The sequence below is a fragment of the Temnothorax longispinosus genome, chromosome 4, assembly GCF_030848805.1.
Source record: "Temnothorax longispinosus isolate EJ_2023e chromosome 4, Tlon_JGU_v1, whole genome shotgun sequence".
Classification (NCBI taxonomy): domain Eukaryota; kingdom Metazoa; phylum Arthropoda; class Insecta; order Hymenoptera; family Formicidae; genus Temnothorax; species Temnothorax longispinosus.
In genome coordinates, this window is record NC_092361.1 from 2,929,125 (window position 1) to 2,943,184 (window position 14,060).

The 14,060-nt window shown below is 40.1% G+C and overlaps 1 protein-coding gene and 1 long non-coding RNA gene across 20 annotated transcripts in view; one reads left to right on the forward strand and one right to left on the reverse strand.

Moving 5' to 3' along the window:
- The window catches only part of Dnc (phosphodiesterase dunce), a 299,778-nt gene that overhangs the window by 60,136 nt on the left and 225,582 nt on the right, over positions 1-14,060 (reverse strand). For 12 of the 19 annotated variants that reach the window (XM_071775383.1, XM_071775392.1, XM_071775385.1 and 9 more), the window contains 3 exons: positions 6,327-6,515; positions 4,535-4,567; positions 3,366-3,386 (listed from right to left, as the gene is read on the reverse strand). In XM_071775383.1, the coding sequence (XP_071631484.1) occupies positions 3,366-3,386; positions 4,535-4,567; positions 6,327-6,515 (243 nt within the window). Of the gene's footprint in view, positions 1-3,365; positions 3,387-4,534; positions 4,568-6,326; positions 6,516-11,290; positions 11,363-14,060 lie in introns of those variants that run through there. The other 7 variants (XM_071775380.1, XM_071775376.1, XM_071775381.1 and 4 more) reach the window with 6 other exon arrangements.
- The window catches only part of LOC139811243 (uncharacterized), a 115,576-nt gene that overhangs the window by 14,245 nt on the left and 87,271 nt on the right, over positions 1-14,060 (forward strand). The gene's annotated exons all lie outside the window — the stretch shown is intronic.

Here is a 14,060-nt window from a genome sequence, read left to right on the forward strand (position 1 = left end):
GGGATTGAAAATATGCCTTGAATATCATTTCATATACTGTTCAAAATTCAAATCCTACATGATGACATTTAATCCTAGAATAACGGGAAAAAATTTCACGATCGTGTAGCGTGAAATGTCTCGAGGCAACGGGTGTACGGCTTTTTTAACGGTATAATCTTTAAATTTATGCGTCACTCCAATGCATAGTTCCATCTGTTTACAGCGGATTTTACAATACACGTAATTATTGCTGTACAGCGCCGCAACGCTAGCCAACAGACCGTTTTAATTGTGACCGCTCAATCTGCATACAGAGAGACATTCACCGGATGTTCAATGAATTTTAATGCGTCGGACATCAATTACGTTAAAGCATATTCGCATCTATGCGCGTGACGAGCGTTTGCGACACCTCGTCGCATTTAGCGGTTTTTGACAGTTCCAAGGGTATCTTCTTCAATCACTTTCTAATATTCTGCTCCATGTACTCTGCTCTCGCTACAAACATCATGCTCAAAATTCCGAAATTAATGACGGAAATTTGAATAACAAAGCGCTCATTAAGAAAAAATATCTTTTTTTTTGTCGCTTTACGCAATCTCTCGCTGCCTGTAACATGTATATCGAGCATCATGCAAGTCACCGCAGAGCAAGGCGCGCGTATTTTTCTCTCCGGCGCAAAAAAAAGTTTACGCACGCGTTTAAACGTCTCCGTCGTTTACAGACGCGTTATTAATGATCTCAAAATCACCAAGATTAAGTGTATTTAATTTTTCTAGCGAGGGAAAATACGAGCATATCGTGTAAACATGATTTCGAGTTATCGACAACTAGCTGAAACACAATTGTAGCGGGAGAGACTTTTTCACAATTGCAAATTATCTCGTACTTTTTTTAGTTGCAGGAGATAAATACTTTGCATGCTTCCACAGAATACATATTGGCAGTCGGATTTTACATTCTGTACCTCGTGAATAATCTTAAAGTATAAACGAATTGCGCAAACAATTTACATATGCTAACGCACTGTTTGCATTTTTCAAAAGTTACGTATAATCTGTCTTTCTTTCTTTTCTTCATAGACCATATTATTACGTAAACGTGAGAATAGACGCGTCTATGGTTAAGCAAAAAAAATATAGTTATACCTATCCAGGCTTTTGATATTATACTACGTCGGTCAATATTGATTTTTCAGATGAAATTTGCGGTTGGTATCACATACGTTTCTTTGCATATACATATATGTGTGTGCGTGTGTGTGTTTCTTTCGCGTAAAACTGCCAGACATCGGATTACGTAATGAGAAACCCTTGAAAACAGCCGCCGTCTGGTTACAGAACGATCACTTCCAATTCCGTAATTGCACGAACGCGTAAGTGGTCTCGATAAAATAACGAATGAGAGAAACGAATGATGTTTTTTAGGTTCGGATCTCTGCGAGCATCCATCTAAAATATCCGCTGTTATGAAAACGGAGTTTTTTTTTTTAAAGGAAACGTGCCGTGAAAGAAGAGGAGCGACAAAGTCCCGTATTACGCGTACACAATTATTCGCGGCGTGAGTAAACAATTCTGTTACAGCGCCTGGCGTCGCGTGAAACAACGTAGAAAACTAACGAATGCAATAATTAAGCGCATTCAGTCCGTCTAGTTTATATCATCGGCCGGGTCACGGGTTAGGTCACGCTGTGCGCGCGCGCGCACACACACACACAGACACGCAATCACACACGATACAATACAGCCAATTTTTCTACAAATAGAGGAATTTCGTTCAGTAACAGATCGCGCCGCTCTTTTCAAATACAATCGGGTAAAATTTGTTCGGGACGGTCTGACAGATTTCCTAAACGATTATCGGATAAAATCGGATGAAATTGCTCGCGTAACGCTCAAAAGTTAATTCCATCGCTTAGAGAAGCCATTCAGCTATTTTCATTCAATCTGAGAAGTTTGAGTTGGACGTCCTCCAGATACACAGGGTTGAAACACGTGACTTTGATGGATCGCTCTCGCGTTGCTCTGGCAATCTTCCGAACGATTTGCGTCTTATAATTAAATGGATGCGCCGCGCCGCCGGTTCGCCGATCGTGAATATGTTGCGCGGCATGAATTTCCTGAGGCATATCGTTGCACGACGAAGTTTAGTGCCCCACAACACATGGGTGAAATGACCATCGTAAAGGCATTGTCAACACCGTGCTTTCGGCAAGGCTCGAAAATAGCGTAACGCCAGGTCGTTTCCCGCACCAACCGTAAACGGAAGTTGGTAATGGAAGTTAGTACAGACGCGATCGCGTGTACGCAGGCGTGTCCGCGAAGTGTCGTTAACGGTGATTAAGTCGTGACGCTGGAAATAATCGCCGCGCTCATCGGAAAATCTAATTTCAGGCCCGTCAGACGCAATATCCAGGAACGCGGGAGTTTAGCGCCGATCGGCGCCTCTTTTCGTTCGCAACAATTGAAGAACTTAAATAATTAAATCGTCGATTCGCCATCTATTCGGTAATGCGGAATTTTCAATCGCGCGGAATTATCGGCGAGCCATTAATTGCTATTTAATAACAATTCGAACTGCGGGAATGTAAAATAAAATATCGGAATTCTACTTGCATTAATTCATTAAGATATAATTTTGTGGCACACGGAGATATCATAATTGTTTAAGCGTGCACATCCTGTTTACCAGGCACACGTGCGTATATTCTTTCCTCCTTTTTTTATCATCGTATAAAATATAAATTTTTCTACTACAGTTTCCCTGGAAGACGGTAGGCGTTTATGCGTCACAGCAGATGCAAGTGAAAAGTGTCCCACACTATCAATCCGTGCGTTAATGCCACTTTAGATAAAAATATTTGCATAGTCTGCAGTTCCACTCGTGTGCACTCACGTTGCACGCATTCTATCGTAAAATGAGACCCGCATGCAAAACTCTGTCGTCGTAATACGTCCGACGGTACACTAAGACGGTGTATACACGGCACAACAATCGCGTAGAAACATAATGCGCAAATTATAAAACGATAGCTACGTCTCACTGCGTCAAAAGATAACTCCCTAGTATTAACGAACTACAAGAAAATGCCGCTTTTTGTTTTTTAGCGTGTTTTCCTGATAATTTTTGCGAATTATTGCAACACCGCGCGAGAAGCACCCGCAATTTTATTCTCTCAAATCGTATCATTCCGTTCCGATGAGCAAACAATTCGCGCTAAAGCTTTCCCTTGTACAAAATATATGGTATGGGTTTTACGTGACGGACACGGTACGGTAAATTGAACGTTAATCGAGGTATAATCATCCAGTCGTATAATCTATAACAACGTCGCGAACGACTTAAATTACGAGATACTTAAGTTACGTGATGATGCAACTTACCTGTACTGATCGGTAAATATCCTGAAAATAAGAATATTCGTATTTATTCGATAACATTCAACTATGTTCAGCATGCGGTTAGTAGTACTTATGCTTAGCTCGCAAAAACGTCAAAGGTTACCGTAATCCAACGCTCAAACTAACATTACTATATCGTCACGTATACAGCGCGCATTTTACCGTACAGAATAACAAAATTCGCCAGGCACGATGATAGACAAGCCTAAATATAGTACGCGACGTGTTCAACGCTTCTAACTTTGAACTTAAAGACCGGCGGAAAGCAGCAAGAGAACGTTATTACGCAGCGAATAATCTCTGGTTCGACAACGTTTTTATAATTATAGTGTAGAAACAAAAGACTCAACAAGGATTTTGCCCATTTTAGCCATCTAAATCTACACTCTAAATCAGCAATATCGCTATATTACGGAATATATCGTAAAGCAATGTCGCTGTTGCGTAAGCGCGGGAATTTGCATGATCTTATGCTAAAGCTGTGTGTATTCGTTGCGTATACGTGAGGTCGATGCGATCTTGTGTCCAAGTTTGCTCGGTTCCGTGACCACCAGAGTGAAATTATATTAAGAAAGTACACAAAATGAGTGATATAATTTAAAAGCAATAAAAACGATTTTCCCGAGAAGTAGTATAACGCTCACAAGCGCAGATTGCATTGCTACAATTCTGTTACTTTCACTAGTCTGTAAACTTTCAACGGCCAATTAATCGAAAGTTTTTTTTTAACACCTCGGATTGAAAATAATAATTATTTAGTTGTATATTATCATCCCCACATATTTTAAATACATATTTTACCTATAAATAGCAGTATGATGCAATCACAGTTGTAAGAAATACAATTAATTAAAAGGAGTTAATTAAATTTGACAACAAAGGACAATATATATCTGTAATGTTAGAATATTAAAATCACAATAATAATAAAACAATTTAACACGAAAACATAACATGCACGTTTATCATTATTATTATTCGGGGAAATTATTACTCGGGGAACAGACTCGCTCATGTGGAATATGTTAATAAAATATTAGGGCATTGCTTTACATCGGTGATCATATGGAGGGTGTTGAATGATTTGTTTAGTGTGGAGTCCAAGTGTGAAATAAAACAAAATGAGTTAGATAATAGGATCGAGTACATACGCTCGCTCGACAGGAAGCTCTGTCTCTTTGAACCTGCAACCCAAGGATCACATACATCATATCGTCACACCCCAACACCCACTAGCGACGATAAAACATTTAAATAGACGGCAGCGGATCGACAGATGATGCTTCCAAATTGCAGTTTGCGTCAGTGCGTCATATCGTTTCAAGATGTCAAATTAAATTGAATTGAAATTGGATAAGAGAAATCAAAATTTAAGATCAATTTCTCAAATTAAAAAGCGAAAATAGCTCATTTTTATAAATAATAATAATTATTTTATTATTACGATCTTGTGATAATAGCATAATAGCTCGGAAACATCATCGCCGTAGACAATTGAACGTATGTGTATGCAAGTGAAGTAACGACATTTGTGTGAAAAAAAAGTAAGGGCCAAGAGTAGTAAGCATCACCGCCACCAAGAAACTACGATATTTCATCAAGATACATAAAAGCACCAGTAGACGAATCACGAACTGTTTACGCACAGTTGTGGGTCCAAATGAGACTGTTACACGCATAAATCAGAATTGCAGGCAACGAAGATACCGCGTATTACGATACATATCGCATAACAACGAAGATCTATTCTTCAGTTACCAATAAATCAACAAAATCAAGTTTAAAAAACAGTATGTGTTTTATAAAAATAATTTGCATACACTGATACAGTCGTGTTAATCATCTGAGTCGTTTATCATCCAACTATCACAAAGGTAGGTAAAACATATGTAATATCTTGTCGCGGTACCATGCCGGCAGCATTGCCGGCGCCACCAACAGGTCTCTTCCGTTCTCCATTTTATCGGCTTCTGCAGTAATCCGCTCGAAGCTATCGTAGCTTTTCGAGAACGGCATCTGCATTATCGGTACGCGTTCTCTTCGTTGCCGCAAAAACGTTCTCACAACCTCCAACGATATTACAGACTGGTACCAAACCAGAGTAAAGTAGCAGAGCGAACGAACATCACGATTCAATTATGAACGGCACGCGCAACGAAATTTCCAGGCGCGCAGTCGTAGAATTGTAGAAAAGTGCCATAATGTGTACGCATGCATATATATCTTGTAAAACGTGTGTATATTACAAAAGTTGATTTTGAAATTTAAGTGAACAATTGGTGTCGATGCGTAAATCAACAACTCGCACTGCGATTTAAATGAGTAAATAGGGCGAAACAGTTCTTCCTGTACATAGATGTGTTAATTTGTATTCCGTATATTCGTAGCGAACGCTGCTTCAACGCGCACAAAACTTATGTATTTTCAACGAAATACGAAACACGAAATTAAATATTAAATTTTTTACTTCCTCGCATGCAAAATAAAGCTAAACTATTCATATAAGGATAAAACTAATAAATAATTCCATATCGGGCATATATAATAATTCTGTAGTAAATTATTTCTCAAATGTCGATTTCTACGACTTATAACGGAGTAAATTAATTTTTATACGTCTCATAAATAATTCTCTTATCACGCATCGCGTTTTATTATAAATAAATAAACACCTTTTGCGCGCCTTTATAAACCGCGTGATTTTCGTTCAGATTCAATGTCTCTAGTAAAGCTAATAAATCCTCCTTCACGAGCGCGTTCAAAAAAAAGGTATTATGGACTTTTCGCCCGAGCAGCGTCGAAGCAGCCTTCGCCAATACGCGTTATCTACTCACGTAAGCCCCAATTTACTGATAATCGATTTATAACGCTGTCGCGGGAGAAAGAGAGAGAGAGAGAGAGACCGAGCTATCGGAGAAAAAGAAATTGAGGGAGGATGCTCACCTCTCGCTGGCGATGGAGCTGTTTCGCGACATCGATTTTGGCGACATCTCGAAGTCGCTGTCACTCCGGTACAGGAAGCTCTCCCTCCTCTGTGGCAGCGTTTGGAGAACGAGCCCCGCGCTCGGCGAGGCGCCGCCGCCACCACCGGCGCCGCCGTCCAAAGTCGAGGCGCCATTTTCCACGTCGAAACTATAATGAGAAAGGTAAATTCGCATTAGAAGCGAGCCGCAGATTTCTCATCTCGGACGATTCGAGCGCGCGGAGTTCTCTTTGTTTTACGACGCGTCCCACGCGCGAGGGATGAATAACGTTACTCCGGCCTTTGGTCAGTATAATCACGACGTCAGAGCGACGAGAATGTTTCTCACGGTGGAACGTCGCATAAATTTCGCGTACCTAATAATATGATGATGCCACGTAAATAATAATTTTTCGCTCGGCGAGAGAGAAACTGCTCTCGGCCCGATAAAACAAGTTTATAAATTGCGCTGTGCGTGGAAACATAAAATATGGCCCGTGCTTTATGATCTTGCAGGACGGAATATAGAATACCGCCATAATAGAATACCGCCCCGGTATCCTGAGCGTGATGAATGGGGCGCATATTAAAATATATTGATGGCGAAATCCGGACACACCTTCATGAATTTCTGTTGTCTATATAATGTATCGCGCTTGGTTTTGCAAGGAGTAATGAATAAAATTGATTAATTCTTGCTTGTTACTTGTTAAAATTGATTAGCTTTCTTCTCTCACTTGTCTTGGTGTTCTTTTGGTCTCTCTCGGTGAAAGTTGCAGACTCAGTACCACCCTTCGATCATGCTTTTTTTACTGTATTAATCAAGTGTCGTTTTTCCCATGGTATAAATAGCACGGGTTGTCATCGTTCATGCGTTTCGTAAGAGATGCGCTATCGGCTATCCTATCCCATGCGAGATTCCGGAAACGCTGAAGTCGATCCATTAGCGATAATGGAGGATTCACACCGCGTCCGGCGTTCGACCGATAAATCCTCCATAACTAGAGACCTTATAATTAAGAGTCTGGCCATAAGGCGATTTTGTCAAAATCCTACGAGAGAGAATACACATTCAGTACACGCTCCCTTACCAGCGCGAGTTCTGATTGGGTTCTGCTTTCCTGCTTTCTACTATTCTGCCAAGGTGTGAATTTTTTCGAAGAGCGTGGTTCTCGAACGCAGCCTTGCTGAACGCGTCCATTATTTCTTCTGCAGGTTCTGCCAGCAATGCTTCACCTGTCTATTTACACCATGGTTTTTCCCATCAAAAATTTCCGAATCTCTTTTTAGACACTATGTTCTATATGACGATTTCGTACATACAATGTTTTTCAAGTATAAGTCGATTTTTTTTTTGCAATAGGCGAAAATCGCGATCGTGATGAACTTTGTTCGGTTTCAATGGAAACAGCTGTGCGAGGTCTTCGACCATCCAGGCACGAATCGAATGGACCGAAATATACGTGTTGGAAGTTGAGAAACCCAAGTGAGATGACGCTTTTACGAAAATAAATATCCGAAATACGCACGCGCTCCTTTTCGCAATAAGGCAGCGTAAAACATATGTATTCTTCGGTGTCCTGAAAATAATTCTGCGGTATCATATATCATTATTCTATTGTTTCATAGAACCATTCGGTGTTTTTTTTGGCACATTTTGTGAGTCAATTTGCAAACAGATTAATATTTAGTTTCAAATAATTATATTTTTAATAAATAATTATTTTTATAGCTACTTTTTCGGTTATATTAATTAAAGCAGAAGTAATTTTTTAGTGGTACATTATATATTTAAAAGAAAAGATAAGATTGATCATATAGAACATATACGCTCCATATATTCATAGCCGCTGTAAACAATCAACACGTTGCAAGTGGAGGAAAAATTTGTCGACGCGAGCGACCTTAATTAGATGAAGCATAAAATGGGCGGCAAAATCTTCCTCATTACACTAACGATGTGCAAGTGTCTTCTTACGATGCCAAGAAATGTCGTGTATCCTTTTTAGCTCATGTTGCGCCATAAATGTAGCTAGTTGAAAGACTTGCGGGGAAATTCTAGCAAATAACTGAAGCGAAAGTTTCGTCACCTGAGTGCTCATTATAGCGAATCTTTTATATATTCCATCGTGCTGATCGTAAAATTTATTGCAATTTCTTACGGATTTTTAAGATTTCTAAGATATCCTAAGTTGACGCAAATCAAGATAAAATAATTTTTGATAATTTAAAATGGAGTTGACGTAAATAGAAAAATGGGATGTAATTATCAAAATATTTCCGTTAGAAATGTAAATTGAATTTTCATCACAAGTCAAGCCGTATGATTTCACGGAACGAACGGAGCAGCTGAGCGGTAATACAATAGCTTTGTGATACTGCGCGTATACTATTATTGCCCTCGCTGCGCCGCATTGTACCAATAAAATTGCATGTTTTCAAAGAGTGTCTGCAAAGTCGGAAGCAAGCAGTTACCGTGGTCACGGTAGTTCGCTTGCAATAATGCATCCGTCACTTAATTAAATTTTTTTTCCTTTCTGTTGCCATCGAGGGAATATTGCGAGCACGGCTACATTTTTTTCCTCGCGCACGATAACAATCATTACGTCGTATTACGTAAACTGTGATTAATCTCGTAACCTTGCCATTCAGTGTGACTAATAGCCCAGCCGTTGTCAATGATAGCGGTCTGCGATTGCACCCCGCGCAATCTGATCGTGAATGCGATTGATAAAGGAATTGTATTACGGCGAAGACGTCCGGAAACTCGCGCAGAGCTTTGCGGAAAGCGCACGAAGACATTCCTCGAACGAGATTGGGCAAAGGCGCGTTTTGTTTGTACGCGACAGGACCAAGCCAATATTTGTTGCGTGCTGAAATATAAATGTCATTAATGGACATTTCCGCGATTCTACAAGCCGCGCCTATTCCACTCTAAAAAAAGAAATCTCCGAAAGACTAGAACTTCACCGTTGACATATCGGTTACGGCAGGTTCGAAATATGCAACGCTGAATTCTCGATAAATTTCAACAAATTTCATACGCGGATGTTTCGCGCAACGCGACACGAGATAAGAGCTCTTAACTCAAGCAATTTATTGGTTTAATTTGTGCAACAATCGTATTGGCGTTGCTGCACAATTGATGTCTGCCGCTTTAGCTCGCAAAATTTGCCGTTGGAAAAATTATTTATTCGATACCGTTTATCGGCGATACTCGACATGAAGAGCCGTGCCTATAAACAAGTATTGGTATGTGCGCCCCTGTGTCTATCGATTCGCAAATTCTCGCGCAATTTTGGTAGATGTCGTGTGTGTATATGTATATATATATATATATATATATATATATATATATATATATATACCTATATAAATCGTTAGTTCAGCAAGCTAATCTCCGTACGCACAAAGGCGAGCACTATTTATATTAAATCCCAGTACGCTACGACATATTTCACTTTTATCACAATAGCGATCGTAATCGATCAACGATCAACGATCAAGACATGTGCGGTCATAAGTCGGATTTACTGTTTATTTCACCAATCAATTGCTAATCGATATGATTAGAATTGATTGAATCATGTATAATATATGCAGATACATGGAGATGAAAACTAACGGTGTCAAAGGAATAGACCGAATTGCTGAATCGAATTGCTCGGACAATTGATTACAGAGTGACTAGTTTAGCAGGATCTGTGGCAATTGCTCGTCTCGTATACCTCGACGAACGTCGCGCGTTAATTGATCCCGCGTAACTATCAATGATTAATTACGCATCCCGGCGCGCAATTAAACGTGCCGCAAGAGTATTATCGATTGTTTACCGAAACTCCTAATTGATGCGGCACGCCGCCGCGCCGCCGCGCCGGTTCAATTCATCGCGGGCTCCATCCGCGTGCGAATTCCACAGGAAGTTGCGCGCCAGGCGTTTCGCGCGTGAATACACTGTTCCTATATGCGCAATTAACACACACACACGCGCGTATCATCTTCAGATCATCCACGTTGCCCGTGATTGTTGATGCTCTCGTTATCGATTTCGGGAGGCGAGTTCGTTTCCTGCCCCCGTTTCAGGGCAGGAAAGTAGCGATAAATGATGAATTTCCCGATATCGCGATAATGCCGCGGATTCCTCTCTGTCGGTTGGATAAATAATATCAGGGCACAGATTAATATTCTTTCGCACGCGCCTTTCGTAGAAAGTACATAAGAAGAAGGGTGCACTTGACAGGAAGGTCGTATTGAAGGAAACTTTCTCGTGCCAGAAGGAAAGAGACCTAACTTAGATTTGTTGGCTACTTGGTGGATATATGAGTTTTTGGTAATAAATGTGTATATACATCGATAGCTCGTTTTATAACACGTGCAAATATACTATCGCGTGTATGCATTAGGATAATTGCATTAAGGTAATGCTCGTTTTACGGTGTTCGTGTATAGCCGTGATTGCCGGATTATCCGGCGTTGATTATTCCGCACTCATTTTACTAATGCATCTTTCCTATCGCGCCGAGCGAAACAATTTAAGACGTAACGGCAATACAGCACGGTGTATAAATGTTTCAATTAGCAATTATTTAAAATAACAGATTTGTGCACACCAAGTTTCCGTATATTATTCACCGGAACCGAATTAGCTATTCCTGAATTTCCCTTCGAAACTGAACTGACTACTGATATCGTGTAAACAATGAATAAATTATTTATTGTTACACAAGAAAAGAGAACGTTCTTCAAGAAAACGCAATTGTTGTGTAGATTAAAAGTGAACCAACAAACTTGAAATTAGCAACAAAATATAGATAGATTTCTATGTGCGGTGTTTAATTATGCTACAGTGACTGTGCTAACGTAATTAGACGCATTTAATTGTTCACAGATAATGCGATACGATATTTTTTTAAGGCGTTTGTTGTGAAGATTATAGAGCACTTACGGGACTGCGACGTACACCAATTTCGGATGTGGCTTCACTCGTGAGAGCGTAGAAACGCACCCGCTGTGTCTCCTAAAGGAGGTCAACGGAAGTGTTACTTTCATGGTTCCCGAATCTCTTCGCGCCAGTCTGGGAGCAACTTCGTGGGGCATAACGAGGGCGTACTCGTTCATCTTGAGAAAACGTTTGAACACGGCGGCTATCCCCGTTTCTATATCCCCGATATTTATAAGCTTTACATGTGCACGTCACAGTAACATCCGACCCAGAGAGTAGATTTCCACCGACCGTTATTTATCTCCGACGGTTCGCGTTGAGTGCGTTTACATCGAGGTTGCGTAACACGACTGTGTCTTTCGAGCTCTCCTGTTACCGAACTGTTTCTCGCTCCAGCTGGCTCTGCTGTAGCAGAGTCGGATTAGCGGCGGGTGAACGACATTATTGATCGATAAATCAACCCACGATACTTGCGCTTGTAATATTGCGCATTGAAAGTAATTACTTCGCTCTCATTAAAACTTCTGCACAAATTGTCATCGTTACATCACTTCTAACTGGCCGATTTATACACAAATGATCTCTTCTCTAGAAACGCTTTCAAAACTTTCCCTGTAACGGCTAGCAATTTACATCGAAGCATTATCATAAACGCGGGAATATGACTCCCCGGCGCGAGAAAGGTCCCGCAAAACGCTCTTTCGATCAGAGTGGTTCTTTACGATGTTATTTGTAAAAGACCATTACGTCGGGTAAGAGAATAATAGTTCATATTACGGCCCACATGTCGCGATAGAGAGTCACGACACGTAACACACATCGCCGTTTTACGAACAACTTGTATTATCTGCACCGCGAGATAACGTAGCCAAAGAGAATTTCGGTACTTCGTGTGACTCGACAATTTAGTGCTTCAGTCCTATTTGAGTTTCGCGAAAGCGCTGGCCATTGTTTACCAACTCGTATATAACCATTTTGCCGGGGGAACAGTTTTCATTCAGGTCACGCTTTCAATTTATCAGTTAATTGAGGAATCATTTTTACTACATTTTGGAATAAAAATACCGAGAGAAAGAGAGAAAGAATGAAGACTAACGTATGTACATAACACTACAAGTTTTACAATTTTTATTTTACGAGAACGACGTGCTCTTCGGCACGAAGATCGAGCTAATAATTTTTTAATTTTTTTAAAATTCTCGAGGAAATATTCAACCGTCGTCTGGGTCACAACGCTTTCGGCCGCGTTTCATTTTCTAGCCAATTTGAAATGTCTACAGCGATCTCTCATACGGCAAAGAATCGGCGACACCAGCGGCCATTCGAAAAATTGATTCTCACCTTCGCCGAGGGGATCAAGAAGTCGAGGAGGAGATGAATAAACGGGTATCCATATTGCCACGATATTCCCGCCGGGGTAAACAGAGCGAGAAACGTGCAAAATGAGAATGCATCATTCATGAAGCGGTGCAAGAACACGGTGCAAGAACACCGTGCAAGAACATCGATGCGTCTGAGTCTTGACGGAATCTGTAAAGTTCGCCTAACGAGAATGTGCGACGTTATCTTTGAAATAGACGACAGTTTGTTACAACCTAACTTCGCGTCTCGCCGGACGATTAATTGGAGCAACTTATAACTGAGTCCCACGCTGGTCGATTTCCCTTAATGGTTCAGCAAAGGCTACACTGATAGCAGGATTGTAAATGGATTTCCGAGAAGACGGAAATGTAATTACGACGTCTTCTACAAAACGATTTGCAGATTTGTATTTTACAATATAATTCCTCTTTATTTAACGTCACAAAGTCGAAAGAAATGCTTTTTCACGTTAATTAAATATAGTCTGACGACATTTAAAAATTCTATTATCTCCAGTCACCTCCGTACAATATCTTATCGTGATTTTTTTATCTCTATAATGTGACTAGTTCATTAATTAGATATTCTGATTTACTTTAATTGCCTCTCGAAAAGTATGAAGCGCAAAGGTTTGAAAGAGCAGGAAGGAAAAGAGAGGGAAAGAGCTAACTTGCGATGCGAACGATGTCGAGCACTTTTCTGGTTTCGCCTCGGTAATGGACCTGAAGTCACCTTTAACATGTTCTCTTGAAACACGAGGATAAGATTTTATACTTGATTATTTTATACTAGAAAAGAAATATTTTATATTCTTGTTTTCTGCAAAGATTCGAATTACCTGAAAAGCTCGGATTAAATTCCGAGAATGTTGTTATATTACTATGTATAACAAAGATACTATATTATAGTAAGAATAGTAAATAAAGCAACGCAGAAGTCTTCCTCAAAGCTACTCCCAAAGTTACTGAAACGAAGCTGTTAGGTATTGTTTTCCGCGAAGACAAAGAGCTCACCCATTAACGCGACACACTAATTAGCGTAACACAAAAGTTTGCTTGAGGCAACGAGATTAGTGCGCTCTCGACAAAATCGCGCGCGACATAAGTAAAGATAGAGAAAAAACAAGGAGAAAGTAGCAAATAGCACGCCGGGGAAATACCTCGGTGCATTGTGCAGAAAAAAGATACACTCTAACCAAAGATAAATTTGGAATAACGTTACGAAGATCGCGAAAAAATTATTCGCCTCTTTAATGGATAAATGGCGCGGATATAAAATAAGATGAAATTTATTTGTATTAAAATTAGAAGCATTAAAATCGTGCGGTAATGATGATATCTCATTAGTACTTTGGCTTTCTCATTCACCATTCAAAGAATCCTCGAAATTATCATCGTTTAGATATTTTGTT